The sequence below is a fragment of the Pteropus vampyrus genome, unplaced genomic scaffold, assembly GCF_000151845.1.
Source record: "Pteropus vampyrus isolate Shadow unplaced genomic scaffold, Pvam_2.0 Scaffold637, whole genome shotgun sequence".
Taxonomy (NCBI): Eukaryota; Metazoa; Chordata; class Mammalia; order Chiroptera; family Pteropodidae; genus Pteropus; species Pteropus vampyrus.
Genome location: NW_011889418.1, coordinates 151968 through 167944, shown reverse-complemented (window position 1 = coordinate 167944; position 15977 = coordinate 151968). Strand labels below are relative to the sequence as shown.

The following is a 15977-nucleotide window of genomic DNA, read 5'->3' as shown; positions in this document are numbered from 1 at the left end:
AAAAAAAAAAGTAAGAAAACTGCAATTTATATCACAGAAATAGGGCTATAAGGATGCACTGGAATATGTGGTGACAGAATAAATTCTAACTATGGGCGATGAACATGCAATGCAATATAAATATGACTTACCGTTGAATTGTACACTTGAAACTTATTATTTCGTTAATCAATGTCACCATAATAAAAAAAATACAAAAAATACAGAAAATCAATCGGAATAATTATTAAAAACAAAACTAGCGTTATGATGTACATAAGTGCTTTCTCTGTATAAATATTTTGAACAAATTATAGTTCTAGAACAGCAATAAAGCACTTTAAAAAAGATGCACTTGACAGAGTAATTAAAATCAGCACATCAATAGAAAAATGGGTAAAGAATAAACAGTTCAACAAAAAAAGAAATATAAATAAATTACAAAAAGAGACGTTCCATCTCATTTAGGAGAAAAGCTTATAAAACTAAATCAAGATATCATGTTTTAAACACATTGGTAAGAATTAAAAACGCCTGACAGGATGTTCTTATTTGCAAGGTTGTGGGAAAGAAACTGGCACTTTCAAATTGTTCACTCTACCTTAAAGGCAGAATCTAGGCACTTCAAAGTAATGGTTAACACCCCATGATCCTCATTTCTTGCTAGGATAAGTGAAATAGACTCCTATATTGTTCCTGATTCCACCACCACTCAATTAGAGTCTATCTTCAACAATAAGACAGAATCAATCTTTTAAACTGTAAGTCAAAACTATCCTTTTGACTCAAATGGATAAAATCCCAAACCCTCAAAACCATCCGTATCACCGAAATGAAGAGAGATACTATGTTCATGAATTAGAAGACTCAATATGATCAAGATCTTAATTCTCCTCAAATTGATCTATTCTATAGATTCAGTGCAATCAAAATTAAAATCTCAGCAGGCTTTTTTGAGATGGACAAGCTGATTTTTTAAAACTTTCTAAAAAGGAGCAAGGAACTTAGACTATCCAAAATAATTTTTTAAAAAGAACAAAGTCGCAAGATTCACATTACTTGATTTCAAGAATTACTGTAAACACACACTCATGAAGACAGTGTGGTATTTTCAAAAGGATTAATACAGATCATCAGAAGTGAAAAGAGTCCAGAAACACATCCATACATTATTTGCTAGGTGATTTCCCAAAAAGGTACCAAGGCAGTTCAATGTGGAAAGTATATTCTTGTCAACAAATGGTAAGTATGCAAAGGTAGAGGGCATAAATATGCCAAGTGTGTGTTCCTATACTCCCTGTGTGTTCCTATACTTCCTATTTAGAGTTCAATGCCAGCACAAAATGTTAAGACTCAACCCTTGAAATTCTACGTTTCAGACTGGATCAACTGGAACATATTTTTTCCTTTACTGGTTAGCAGCTTTTAAAATAAAATTAAAATTAAAAGCTGATTAAAAAAAAGAAATTACTGATATAACAGATAAAGATCTTAGATTCCTAAAAGAATGTTAGCAATAGTATCAACAAGCTTATAAAGACTCCACCAAAAAACTAGTAAAAACAATAAACAAATACAGGATACAAAATCAATGTACGAAAATCCATTGTGTTCCTATATACTAACAATGAAATTTCATAAAAAGAGATGAAATAAACAATTCCCTTGCAATTGCAACAAAAAGAATAAAATACCTAGGAATAAGCTTCACAAAGCATGTGAAGGACCTATACACTGAAAACTACAAGACATTATTAAAAGAAATTGAAGGAGACACAAAGAAATGGAAAGACATTCATGTTCGTGGATTGGAAGAATCAACATAGTTAAAATGGCCATATTATACATGGCCGAAGCAATATATAGATTTAATGCATTCCCCATCAAAATCCCAATGGCATTTTTTTAAAGAAAAGAATTAAAAAATCATCTGATTTGTATGGAATCACAAAAGACAAAGCAATCCTGAGAAAAAAGAACAAGGCCAGAAGTATCATTCTACCTGACTTCAAATTCCATTTCGAAGCCACAGTAAAACAGCATAGTATTGGCAGAAAAAAACACACAGACCAATGGAACAGAATTGAGAGCCCAGAAATAAATCCACATAACATAGGCAAATAATTTTTAACAAAGGAGCCAAAAAACATACAATGGAGAAAAGAAAGCCTCTTCAATAAATGGTGCTGGGAAAACTGGAAAGTCACATGCAAAAGAATGAAACTAGACTGCTATCTGTCACTTACACCAAAACTAACTCAAAATTGATAAAAGACCTAAATATATAACCTAAAACAATAAATTGCGTAGAAGAAAACACAGGCACTAAACTCATGGACCTCAGATTTAGAGTGGATTTTATGAATTTGACCTCAAAGGCAAGGGAAGTAAAAGCAAAAATAAATGAATGGGACTATATCAAACTGAAAAACTTCTGCACAGTAAAAGAAACTATCAATAAGACAGAGAGGCAAGCAACCGAATGGGAGAAGGTATTTGCAAACGACACCTCTGATGAGGGGCTAAAGTTAAAAAAAAGGCAGAGAACCTAAACAGACACTTCTCTCAAGACATACAAAGGGACAACAGACATAGGAAAGCATGCTCATTCACTAGCTATTATGAAAATACAAATCAAAACCACAATGATACCACCTCACACCTGTATGAATGGCTATTATCAACAAGACAAGTAATAACAAGTGTTGAAGAGGTTGTTGGAAAAAAGGAACCATTATACACTGCTGGTGGAATGTAAATTGGTACAGCCACTATGGAAAGCAGTATGGAGGTTCCTCAAAAAACTAAGAATAGAATTACCATATGACCCAGCAATTCCTCTTCTATCTACTCCAAAAATTTGAAAACATTTATCTGTAAAGATAATATGCACTCTGTTGTTCACTGCAGCATTACTCAATTACACATGGTGGCCAAGATGTAGAAACAACTGAAGCATCCTTCAATAGATGACTGGATAAAGAAGATGTGGTACATTGATATAATGGAATATTATTCAATCATAAGAAAAGATGAAACACTGCTATTTGCAACAACATGGATGGATCTTGAGATTATTGTGCTAAGTGAAATAAGCCAGACAGAAAAATTGAGACCATATGATTTCACTCATATATGGGATATAAATCTGAAAGCAACAAATGAACAAGACAAACAAACAAAAAGTCATTGACGCAGACAACAGTTTAGTGGTTACCAGAGGGAAAGGTGGGGCAGGGGAGGAAGAGAGGGCGGGCAGACAGGGTAGAGGGAGTCAAATATATGGTGACGGAAGGAGATCCAACTTTGCGTGATGAACATACAATGCAATATACAGATGATGTATTATTAAACTGTACACTTGAAACCTATATAATTTTATTAACTGATATTGTCCCCAATAAATTTAATTTAAAAAGCTTATAAAATATATTTTAAAATGAAATAAAAGTGAATAATTTTCCATGAAAATGTAATGACAAAAGTTAGACTAAGAAAAAATACACATCTAGTAAACACTACTAAATTAATAATCAAAATGTTCATGCACAATATCTTCGCAAAGCCCAAATTTATAGGTGAGTTTCACAGAATCTACATGTCACACAACTTTCTCATGTAAATTATTATAAAAGGAGCAGGAAAGCACCTACTTCCTTTTGAGACTAAGACCATGATTTCACAATTGAACAAGGAAATAAGAAAGTACAGTCTAAAACTTACAACTAGTAGATAAATAAGTTCTGGAGAGCTAATGCACAACATAGTGATTATAGTCAGCAATACTGTATTATAAATGTTAGTTACTAAAAGACTAATTCTTAACTGTCCTCAACAGACACAAAAAATATAAATATGTGACGTGATAAAGGTCTTAGCTGATGTTACTGCAGTGGTCATACTGCATATATAAATGAATCAAACCAACACCTTGTATGTACACCTTAAACTTATGCAATGTCATATGTCAATCATAAAAAAAATGTATAGTCCAATCCAACTTGTGGCTATAGAAAAAAAAATCCCATAGTATCAGCAGAAAACCTTAGGAAAATCTGTAAGAAGCAACTTAGCACCCTATTAGCAACTAAGAATTCAAGTTACTATTAGAAAACTCAATATATTGTTTACAATATTTATAAAGGAAATAAGCAATAGCTGTTTCAATAGATACACAAATAGTATTCAATATAATTCAATGCACATTCATGACTAACATGAAATCTTAGCAAACTAGCACCCTTCAGAAATCTAGTTACCCTGACAAAAAGTACTAACCAAGAGCTGACAGCAATACCAAGGTTAATGGTAAAACTGCTTATTTTCCCTCAAGATTAACTTGATCTAGTTCTATTTCTCTTTTTCTGTGTAACACATGGGGAATGAAAAAAGAGCTCACCTGAGTTATGTTCATTTTCTTTAGCTCTTGGGAGAGTGTAGTGAACTGGAGTTCAGCTGAAGGGACAGAAAGAAGACAGAGATCACAAGATTTGGCCCGCCTTACAGCTCCTAGATTCACCTACTCAAATATCACACTCTAGTTGGCATTCAGCCTCTCTATTAAACATACACCCTCTGGACTTTGAAAAGGCATAGGAAGGATCTTTATGCGACTCTGAAATGATCACTGGGCTTAAATCTTCAGCTTTTTACTGAATAAAAACATAAACTTTTCTCGAATGACAATAATGCATGTGTCCTGACTAACACAAAAGAGTAAAAACAGATTAGTTGAATTAAATTACACCAAAGGACACTATTCTTAAAGATTAACTTACAGAAAAATACTCAGTAAGCATTACTTACCTATTTTTCTCAGTGATATTATTTACTCCTGGTATAGACAATATCTCAGTGATATTATTTACTCCCGGTATAGACAATTCACAGAAAGCCTAGCAAAGAGATGGAATGCTTTAAGGCAGGATTTTTAATTGTTTGTTTCAGCTTTGATGCTCAAAAGGTCCTTTTTATAAGATGCTTTTGGTGACTTACTTGTGGGAGAGAGAAGAGCAATGTTTTCCTCCTGACTCTGTCACAAACAAACTGGATTACTCTGGACAAGTCACTGGACCTTTCAGGCCGAATGTCTTTAAAGCCTCCAAGATTCAGAAATTGTAGTCTTGGAAAAACTCTTTACGAATCATCATTCTGGAATTCTGTGAAGTCAGAATAATGTCAGTAGCGTCACATGTGATGGACATGTGTGACAGCAGCACAGCATCTGTAAAGAGTGGGGCTGTTTAGGGAGAGTGGAGACAGAATCTCCTCCCTCTGTCTACTTACCCCTTACCCCCAGACCTTGCTCTCACAAGCTCTCCAATGAAGCAGCCCTTCTTGAGCAGCCCACCCCTTGGTCACCCCAGCTTACCTCGTTCCTCTCAAGGCTGGCCCCAACCCCCACTGTTCACACAGTATGATGGCTTCTCAAGGTGGTGTCATCACCAAGATTAACTCATTCTCAGCCTTGCAAATCTAGGGTCTGCTTCTTTCTGGGCTCTTTTGCCTCTGCTCTGAAGGTCTGCAGAGAGGTCTAAGGTCAAAGGGGTGCTCTCTTCCTGGTAAGACTTCTGTTCACAGAGGCCCCCTTCTTCTTACAACGGTTTCTTTGTTTCGAGGGAACCAGGATGTAGACCTGAGAAACAAAACGGACTCTCAGAATTTATAATATCAGACTTAAGATAGCCTGACAGTGCAATGGGGCCAAGAACCTGTCTGACCTATGGAATCTGAAGAGACACTAGAATCCCATAATACATATGACATGTGGTAGGATTCTATCTATGTTCACATTCCCTTATATCCTTGGGTATTAGGGGACAGGTCACTTTGCTAAACGCCTAAAGGATGCAATGCTGGTTTTAGGCAGGTGTCATACCTAAACAAAGCCTGAGACTGTAACTACAGGGATATCTCATTGAATTGGACTTCACAGATATTGTGTTTTTTTACAAACTAAATGCAAGGCCCTCCACCAGAAAAACACTACCACTCACTTTACTGTGGTGATTTGGAACTAAACCAGCAATATCTCCAAGATATGTTTGTAAAGCACATTGGCCCTTCAATCAGAGGTCAAGACTGAGAACACGGTCCCCCAACTTGAGCCTCCGTGTTTGTTAAAGTGGGTGTGAGGTTACATTAAACTATCCAATGAAAAGAACAGAGCAAAGGGTCTTTTAAATGTAATAGCAGTTGTCACTTATTCAGTGCTTACCTGGCACTTGCCTAAACCCTCTACGAGTTATGACTTGGATCTAAGTTTCAAAATAACCATGAAACGGTCATTAAAATCCTCATTTTCAGATAACTGACTTTCATCAGGTTCCTTCTGTCGTCCGTGCCTACAGGTGACAGCTGAAATTTACAAATACCGAGTCTTTTTGGTTCCTGAACTTGGGCTCTCACTGCAGACCCACCGCCTGCGCTTTCTGGCACGCTCAGGATCAACATTATAAACGCGCTTTTCCTTCTGTAGCCGACACGGGATTTTCTCCGGTCTGGCTGCATTATGGGCCGGGCACAAGTTTCCTGCATACTCCAGCCGGCAGCGAGCACCTGCTCCTGACCGGATTCAGTCTGGCAAGCGCCCCAGACTAAGAAAAAATACACATCTAGTAAACACTACTAAATTAATAATCAAAATGTTCATGCACAATATCTTCGCAAAGCCCAAATTTATAGGTGAGTTTCACAGAATCTACATGTCACACAACTTTCTCATGTAAATTATTATAAAAGGAGCAGGAAAGCACCTACTTCCTTTTGAGACTAAGACCATGATTTCACAATTGAACAAGGAAATAAGAAAGTACAGTCTAAAACTTACAACTAGTAGATAAATAAGTTCTGGAGAGCTAATGCACAACATAGTGATTATAGTCAGCAATACTGTATTATAAATGTTAGTTACTAAAAGACTAATTCTTAACTGTCCTCAACAGACACAAAAAATATAAATATGTGACGTGATAAAGGTCTTAGCTGATGTTACTGCAGTGGTCATACTGCATATATAAATGAATCAAACCAACACCTTGTATGTACACCTTAAACTTATGCAATGTCATATGTCAATCATAAAAAAAATGTATAGTCCAATCCAACTTGTGGCTATAGAAAAAAAAAATCCCATAGTATCAGCAGAAAACCTTAGGAAAATCTGTAAGAAGCAACTTAGCACCCTATTAGCAACTAAGAATTCAAGTTACTATTAGAAAACTCAATATATTGTTTACAATATTTATAAAGGAAATAAGCAATAGCTGTTTCAATAGATACACAAATAGTATTCAATATAATTCAATGCACATTCATGACTAATATGAAATCTTAGCAAACTAGCACCCTTCAGAAATCTAGTTACCCTGACAAAAAGTACTAACCAAGAGCTGACAGAAATACCAAGGTTAATGGTAAAACTGCTTATTTTCCCTCAAGATTAACTTGATCTAGTTCTATTTCTCTTTTTCCGTGTAACACATGGGGAATGAAAAAAGAGCTCACCTGAGTTATGTTCATTTTCTTTAGCTCTTGGGAGAGTGTAGTGAACTGGAGTTCAGCTGAAGGGACAGAAAGAAGACAGAGATCACAAGATTTGGCCCGCCTTACAGCTCCTAGATTCACCTACTCAAATATCACACTCTAGTTGGCATTCAGCCTCTCTATTAAACATACACCCTCTGGACTTTGAAAAGGCATAGGAAGGATCTTTATGCGACTCTGAAATGATCACTGGGCTTAAATCTTCAGCTTTTTACTGAATAAAAACATAAACTTTTCTCGAATGACAATAATGCATGTGTCCTGACTAACACAAAAGAGTAAAAACAGATTAGTTGAATTAAATTACACCAAAGGACACTATTCTTAAAGATTAACTTACAGAAAAATACTCAGTAAGCATTACTTACCTATTTTTCTCAGTGATATTATTTACTCCTGGTATAGACAATATCTCAGTGATATTATTTACTCCCGGTATAGACAATTCACAGAAAGCCTAGCAAAGAGATGGAATGCTTTAAGGCAGGATTTTTAATTGTTTGTTTCAGCTTTGATGCTCAAAAGGTCCTTTTTATAAGATGCTTTTGGTGACTTACTTGTGGGAGAGAGAAGAGCAATGTTTTCCTCCTGACTCTGTCACAAACAAACTGGATTACTCTGGACAAGTCACTGGACCTTTCAGGCCGAATGTCTTTAAAGCCTCCAAGATTCAGAAATTGTAGTCTTGGAAAAACTCTTTACGAATCATCATTCTGGAATTCTGTGAAGTCAGAATAATGTCAGTAGCGTCACATGTGATGGACATGTGTGACAGCAGCACAGCATCTGTAAAGAGTGGGGCTGTTTAGGGAGAGTGGAGACAGAATCTCCTCCCTCTGTCTACTTACCCCTTACCCCCAGACCTTGCTCTCACAAGCTCTCCAATGAAGCAGCCCTTCTTGAGCAGCCCACCCCTTGGTCACCCCAGCTTACCTCGTTCCTCTCAAGGCTGGCCCCAACCCCCACTGTTCACACAGTATGATGGCTTCTCAAGGTGGTGTCATCACCAAGATTAACTCATTCTCAGCCTTGCAAATCTAGGGTCTGCTTCTTTCTGGGCTTTTTTGCCTCTGCTCTGAAGGTCTGCAGAGAGGTCTAAAGTCAAAGGGGTGCTCTCTTCCTGGTAAGACTTCTGTTCACAGAGGCCCCCTTCTTCTTACAACGGTTTCTTTGTTTCGAGGGAACCAGGATGTAGACCTGAGAAACAAAACGGACTCTCAGAATTTATAATATCAGACTTAAGATAGCCTGACAGTGCAATGGGGCCAAGAACCTGTCTGACCTATGGAATCTGAAGAGACACTAGAATCCCATAATACATATGACATGTGGTAGGATTCTATCTATGTTCACATTCCCTTATATCCTTGGGTATTAGGGGACAGGTCACTTTGCTAAACGCCTAAAGGATGCAATGCTGGTTTTAGGCAGGTGTCATACCTAAACAAAGCCTGAGACTGTAACTACAGGGATATCTCATTTAATTGGACTTCACAGATATTGTGTTTTTTTACAAACTAAATGCAAGGCCCTCCACCAGAAAAACACTACCACTCACTTTACTGCGGTGATTTGGAACTAAACCAGCAATATCTCCAAGATATGTTTGTAAAGCACATTGGCCCTTCAATCAGAGGTCAAGACTGAGAACACGGTCCCCCAACTTGAGCCTCCGTGTTTGTTAAAGTGGGTGTGAGGTTACATTAAACTATCCAATGAAAAGAACAGAGCAAAGGGTCTTTTAAATGTAATAGCAGTTGTCACTTATTCAGTGCTTACCTGGCACTTGCCTAAACCCTCTACGAGTTATGACTTGGATCTAAGTTTCAAAATAACCATGAAACGGTCATTAAAATCCTCATTTTCAGATAACTGACTTTCATCAGGTTCCTTCTGTCGTCCGTGCCTACAGGTGACAGCTGAAATTTACAAATACCGAGTCTTTTTGGTTCCTGAACTTGGGCTCTCACCGCAGACCCACCGCCTGCGCTTTCTGGCACGCTCAGGATCAACATTATAAACGCGCTTTTCCTTCTGTAGCCGACACGGGATTTTCTCCGGTCTGGCTGCATTATGGGCCGGGCACAAGTTTCCTGCATATTCCAGCCGGCAGCGAGCACCTGCTCCTGACCGGATTCAGTCTGGCAAGCGCCCCGGGAGCCCGAGCGCTCGGAACCCTTCCTCATCCCCCGCCCCCACACACCCTTCCCGGCCTCCCCCGGGCCGAGGGCCCTCCCAGGCGCATACCAGCCTTGGGGGCGTCAGGGTGGGGGTGCCAAGGACTTCTCGCTCCCAACCCTAGGCACAAGCGCACTCCACCCAGCTAGTCGCCCCGCTCTTGCCCCAGATGCGCACCCTTTACTTTCCGAGCAGACCAGCAGGTTCCCAAACCGCTTCCCAGAAGTGCAGAGAAGTCGATTGAGGAGGCGGGGCTACAACTGCACTTGCGCAAAAGGAGCCCAGAATCCCCTTCCCAGAGTGCCGCGCGGTGAACGATTCAAGACTACATTTCCCAGTAGACCTCAGCGTCCTCTTTTGAAATCACGGTCGTATGGCCTTTTTGCATTTTGAAAGCTGGGGGACGATTTCCTTAGATAGCTCCTGCCCAGGTTCTTTCAGAGCCAGAAGAGGTTAAGATTTAAACTTGAACTCTCCCAGCAAATGGAAAGGGTGGTCCTCTATTGGCCCCAGACTGAAATAACTGCATTTATTTTTCATAAGTAATTTGGAGAAAATTGGGAAAATTTGCGTTTCGGTTGGATATGAAGTTATTAAGGGAGTTATTTAGAAAAAAAAAATAACCGTAAAAGCAGGCATGATGATCGAAGTAGTTAGGCTTTAAGTTATATAGTTGTAAAATTAAAATTTTATAATATTTCAACCTGGGACCTTCACTCTTCCTTTACAACCAATAGACCCACTAACCCCTGAGCCTCATCCTGGTGACCCCAGAGACCCACAAGGAGGCTTGTCAAACTACATTAAATCATAATAGACTTCACCAGATCACAAACGGAGAGAAAGTCGTCATACATATATTTATTCAACAAATATTTTTTAAAAACTTGTTGTGTAATAGATACCATTCTAGATGCTAGGATAGAAACATCACACGCACAAAAAATTGAAATTCCTAAACCCCAATGGAATTTCTGATTAGGGTTGTTTTGGCTGCCTATTAGGGTCCCTTCAAGAAATGGGTGTCAATTGTGAAAAAACAACGCAACACTTTGTAAAAGTGGAAATTCTCCAGTTTCAGGGAGGTGATATCTCCAGGCGCCAGTCCCCAGGGAGAAGCGCAACATTCCAAGGTGCAGATGATAAAACTGTCTACTAGGCCCTGTTTGATCTGAGAGTTCCTTGGAAGTGCAACATTTATCTTTGTACAAAATGTTAACGGCTAACTTCTGCTTCTTGTAATCTGCTTATTCAAGGATGTAGTAGGAGGCTTTCAAGCTGCCTCCTCTGGAAGCTCGGGGCTGATCTCCTCTAACTCTGCGTGGTAGAGAGTCAGTCGCCGGCCGGCTAATAAAGGCTCATAATTAATCTCAATTGGCTCCGTGGGTCTCAGAATCATTCGCGCCATAACAACTTGAGGGGAGCCTAATAAATGGGTCTTTAAAAATAGGGGTAGTATTCCTGAAGCATCCTATAACTATGGATGTGATAATGGAGGAAATAAGCATTGCTAAGAGAGTCATTTTATAAAAATAGAATTAGGAAGCAATTAAGGAAGTTTGCTATTAAGCCAACTAAACTTAAAACAAATGAGAGGAAGAAAATAATAAAGGTCGGGACAGATGTCAATGACATACAAAACAGAAAAATTAATAAAACCGGAAATGGGCTCTTCGACAAAATTGACAATCCTTTAGCTAGAGTTCCTAAGAAAATGATAGAATTTCTCAAAAACATAAATAAATAAGGGCCATCATTACCATATATATAGAAATTAAAGGATTATAAGACAATATTATGAACAACTATATGCCACAAACTAGATTATTTATAAGATATAGACAAATTCTAAGATCCAAGTTCCAAAGCTGACTCAAAAACAAGTAGAAAATCTCAACAGATTTATAACAAGTAAGAAAATTAAATTAGTAATTAAAACACTTTCAGGAATGAAGTCTAAATTCCAATGACTCAACTGGTAAATTTCATCAAATATTAAATGAAGAAATAATCCCAATCACTTACAATCTCTTTCAGAACATATAGACAGAAAGAACATGTCCCACATCATTTAGGCCAGTGTTCTTTGAAATAATGGCAAATAAAGACATCGTATGCAAAGACCAACATCCCTCATGAATATTGGTGAAAAAATCCTTAACGATACAGGCATACCTTAGAGATATTGTGGGTTGAGATCCAGACCACTACAATAAAGCAAATGTCACAATAAAGTAAGTCACATAAATTTGTTGGTTTCTCAGTACACATAAAAGGTGATATTTATACTATACTGTAGTCTATAAATATGCAATAGCATTATGTCTAAAAATGTATATACCTTAATTAAAAAATGCTTTATTGCTAAAAAATGCTAACCATCATCTGAGTCTTCGGTGAGTTGTAATCTTTTTGCTGGTGGAGAGTCTTCCCTCCATGTTGATGGCTGCTGATTAATCAAAGTGATGGTTGTTGAAGGTTGGGTTGGCTATGGCAATTTCTTAAAATAAGACAGCAATAAAGTTTGCTGTACCGATTGACTCTTCTTTCATGGACAATTTCTCTGTAGCATCGGTGCTGTTTGATAGCATTTTACCCACACAAGAACTTCTTTTAAAATTGGAGTCAATCCTCTCAAACTCTGCCATTGCTTTATCAACTAAATTTATGTAATATTCTAAATCCTTTGTTGTCATTTCAACACTCTTCACAGCATCTTCACCAGGAGTAGATTCAATCTGAAAAAAACAAAACAAAACAAAACATTCTTTGCTCATCTATAAGAAGGAACTTCTCATCTGTTAAAGCTTGATTAGAGCAACTCAATAACATCTTCGTGCTCCATTTCTAAATTTAGTTCTCTTGCTATTTCCACCACATCTGTAGTTACTCCCTCCACTGAAGTCTTAAACCCCTCAAAGTAGTCCACGAGAGTTGGATCTATCTTCTTTTAAACTCCTATTAACGTTGATATTTTGACTTCTTCCTATGAATCATGAATGTTCTTAATGGTATCTAGGATAGAGAGAATCCTTTCCAGAAGGTTTTCAATTAGCTTTGCCCAGATCCATTAGGGGAATCACTATCTATGGCAACTATAACCTATGAAATACATTTCTTAAATAATAAGACTTGAAAATCACAATTACTCTTTAATCCATGGGCTGTAGAATAAATGTTGTATTAGCAGTCATAAAAACAACATTAATCTCATCGTACATCTCCATCAGAGCTCTTGGGTGACCAGGTGCATTGTCAATGAGCAGTAATATTTTCAAAGGAATCTTTTTTTCTGAGTAGTAGTTCTCAACAGTGGGCTTAAATTATTTAGTTAATCATGTTGTAAACAGATGTGCTGTCATCCAGGCTTTGTTGTTTAAATTTACAGAGCACAGGCAGAGTAGATGAAGCATAATTATTAAGGGCTCTAGAATTTTTGGAATGATAAATGAGCACTGGCTTCAACTCAGTCACCAGCTCCTTAGCCCCTAACAAGAAATTCAACTTGTCTTTTGAGGCTTTAAAGCAAGGCATTTCTCTTCTTTAGTTATGAAAGTCCTAGATGGCATCTTCTTCCAATATCAGGTTGTTTCATCTGCATTGTGTAGAGAGCCAGATTTGAGCCATGCTTGACTGTGTTGCAATCTGCCAAAGGCAGAGAAGCAAACAAAGAACAGAGGGCTGCTTGTGATTTAGCACAGATAACCGGGTACAGACAGGCCTTCAGGAGATTATTGTTGCCAGCAAGTTTTGAGTCCTGAGAAGAAGACTCCCACCTCCTCCTTGACCTTTAGGTGTATATAATAAATGCACTGAGCTTGTCTCAAAGTCACTGTATCTCCTTCAGAGTGTAGTGTTCTACCTGGCCTCAATTTTTCCTATAATATGTCTCTGTGATTTTCTTAATCCTCCGTCACCCTCCCTCAGGTTAACCCTCTAGTCGTGCAGGTCGCAGCAACATTGAAAATCTGTTTTTTAGTATATCATTAATTATTTTAGCCAGATCTTCTGGATAACTTGCTGCAGCTTTACATCAGCATTTGCTGCTTCACTTTACAATTTTATGTTATGGAGACTGTTTTTTTCATTAAACCTCATGAACCAACCTCTGATAGTTTCAAACTTTTCTTCTGCAGCTTGCTCATCTCTCAGCCTTCAAAGCATTGAGTTAGGGACTTGCTCTGGATTAAGTTTTGGTTTAAGAGAATGTTGTGGGTGATTTGATCTTCTCCAGACCACTAAAACTTTCTGCATTTCAGCAATAAGGCTGTTTCACTTTCTTATCATTGGCGTGTTCACTGTAGTAAAACTTTTAATTTCTTTCAAGAAGTTTTCCTTTGCATTTACAACTTGGCTAACTTTTTGGCACAAGAGGCTCAGTTTTCAGCCTGTCTTGGCTTTTGGTGTGCCTTCCTCACTAAGCTTAATCATTGCTAACTTTTGATTCAAAGTGGAAGGCATGTGACTCCTTTCATTCGAATATTTAGAAGTCATCGTAGTGCTAATAATTGGACTAATTTCAATATTGTCAAGTCTCAGGGAATAGGGAAGTATGAGGAGAGGGAAGAAATGAGGAAATGGCTTGCCAGTGGAGCAGTCAAAACACACTCAACATTTATTGATTAAGTTCACTATCTTATATGGATGTGGTGTGTGGATTCCCAAAACAATTACAATACTTGTAGTAACATCAAAGATCACTGATCACAGATCATCAAAATAAACATAATAATAATGAAAAAGTTTGAAATAATGCAAGAATTATCAAAATGTGATACAGAGACGAAGTGATCAAATGCTGTTGGGAAAATGGTTCTGACGAATTTGCTTGGCACGAAGTTGCCATAGACCTTTAATTTTTAAGAAGCAAAACGAAACATGATATCTGTGAAGCATAATAAAGCACAGTGCACTAAAATGAAGTATGCCTGTATGTTATTAGTAAGTTAGAGTGACATTACCAAGATGGCAAATAGGAGACCCCGTTTCCATTCCACTACAAAGATTAACAAGCAGACTGTTATTAATGAACAAGAAGAGCTCTGGGAGAACTTTCAAATCCACTTGAAAAAAATTCAGCAACACAATGTAACAAAAAACCTTGAGAATAACTGCACAAAAAGGGGAGGAAGAATGGTTTCCATTTGTCTGCATTACCCCATCCCCCAAGTTGGCATTGCCCAGCACCAAGAGGAAGCTCCCCAGCTGGAAAAAGTTCCTCTCTCTGGGATAAGAGGAATGGAGTGAGCAAACAGTTTTCCCAGAGACAGCTTGGCATGAGAAAGAAAAGCAAGAGCTAACAATACCATCCATGCAGCTGGAGTGACAGCAGATCTCAGTAACCTGCTCTGTAGTGACAACAACAGCTTTTGTCACTAAAGAACCCATGGCCACCACAGTTACTGTGACCCTCTGCATTTTCACTAGTGTTTGCTCTACAAGTATTCATGTTTGCCAGCCACCTGAGTCACTCCCCATTCCCCACTCCCTCACTCTCTCCACTTCCACCAAAGCCCAGGACCTGCGCCAGCAGTTGGCCCAAGCCTCTGTGGCTGTGCAAGTGCAAGAAACTGGTCTAGACTCTTGTGTTTGACACCCACTACTGTGCATGTGCTTTGAGCTAGCCTCTTTAGTTGTGAAATTTCATTCTGCCAGCCTGACACTCATCACTGGTCTCCATTGCTTTGTGTATATGCATGGCAAAGTCTTATAGCTAAGGCACTATAGCTGTTTGTAGGCTTGGAGTCAGCCACATCTTCTATTACTCTCCTGCACCAGTGAGCTCTCCTACAACTGAACCCTACAGATGCTGACCTGCATACTTCCAGCCTGGCTCTCATGACAAGCCTCCATGCCTGTGCACGTGATCTGCACTTAGTACTTTACACCACTAGACTGGGGTTACAGCATGCTCCAGCATGACTCAACCCACAGGAAAAGGTCTTTCCTTGCCAAAGTCAATTCATAAAGTCTGGAAAAGGTGACTACTTCTTCAAATATGCTGACACTTATGCAAAATTATGAGAATCATAAAGAATCAGGGAAACATGATTCCACCAAAGGAACAAAGTAAATTTCTAGTAATTGATCTCAAAAACTGAAGATACAGGAATTGCTCAACAAGGAATTAGAAATAGGTGTTCTAAAGATGATTAGAGAGCTCCAAGTGAACACGGATAAATCATTTGACAATTTCAGAAAACAAAATAAAAACAAAATGAGAAATTCAACAAAGAGATAGGCAATACAAAAAAGAACCAATAGAAATTTTGAGC

At 38.1% G+C, this 15977-nt stretch overlaps 1 protein-coding gene across 1 annotated transcript in view; it reads right to left on the bottom strand.

The window, feature by feature from the left end:
* Nucleotides 1-9962, bottom strand: part of LOC105308900 (zinc finger protein 782-like) — a 30963-nt gene extending 21001 nt beyond the window's left edge. Inside the window, exons 1-5 of the mRNA XM_011384963.2 lie at nucleotides 9880-9962; nucleotides 8458-8721; nucleotides 8082-8245; nucleotides 7893-8000; nucleotides 7486-7541 (exon numbers count right to left, since the gene is read on the bottom strand). Coding sequence (XP_011383265.1) covers nucleotides 7486-7500 — 15 coding nt within the window. The 5' untranslated portion in view covers nucleotides 7501-7541; nucleotides 7893-8000; nucleotides 8082-8245; nucleotides 8458-8721; nucleotides 9880-9962. The remainder of the gene's footprint in view (nucleotides 1-7485; nucleotides 7542-7892; nucleotides 8001-8081; nucleotides 8246-8457; nucleotides 8722-9879) is intronic.
* Between the last annotated feature and the right edge of the window lie 6015 nt (nucleotides 9963-15977).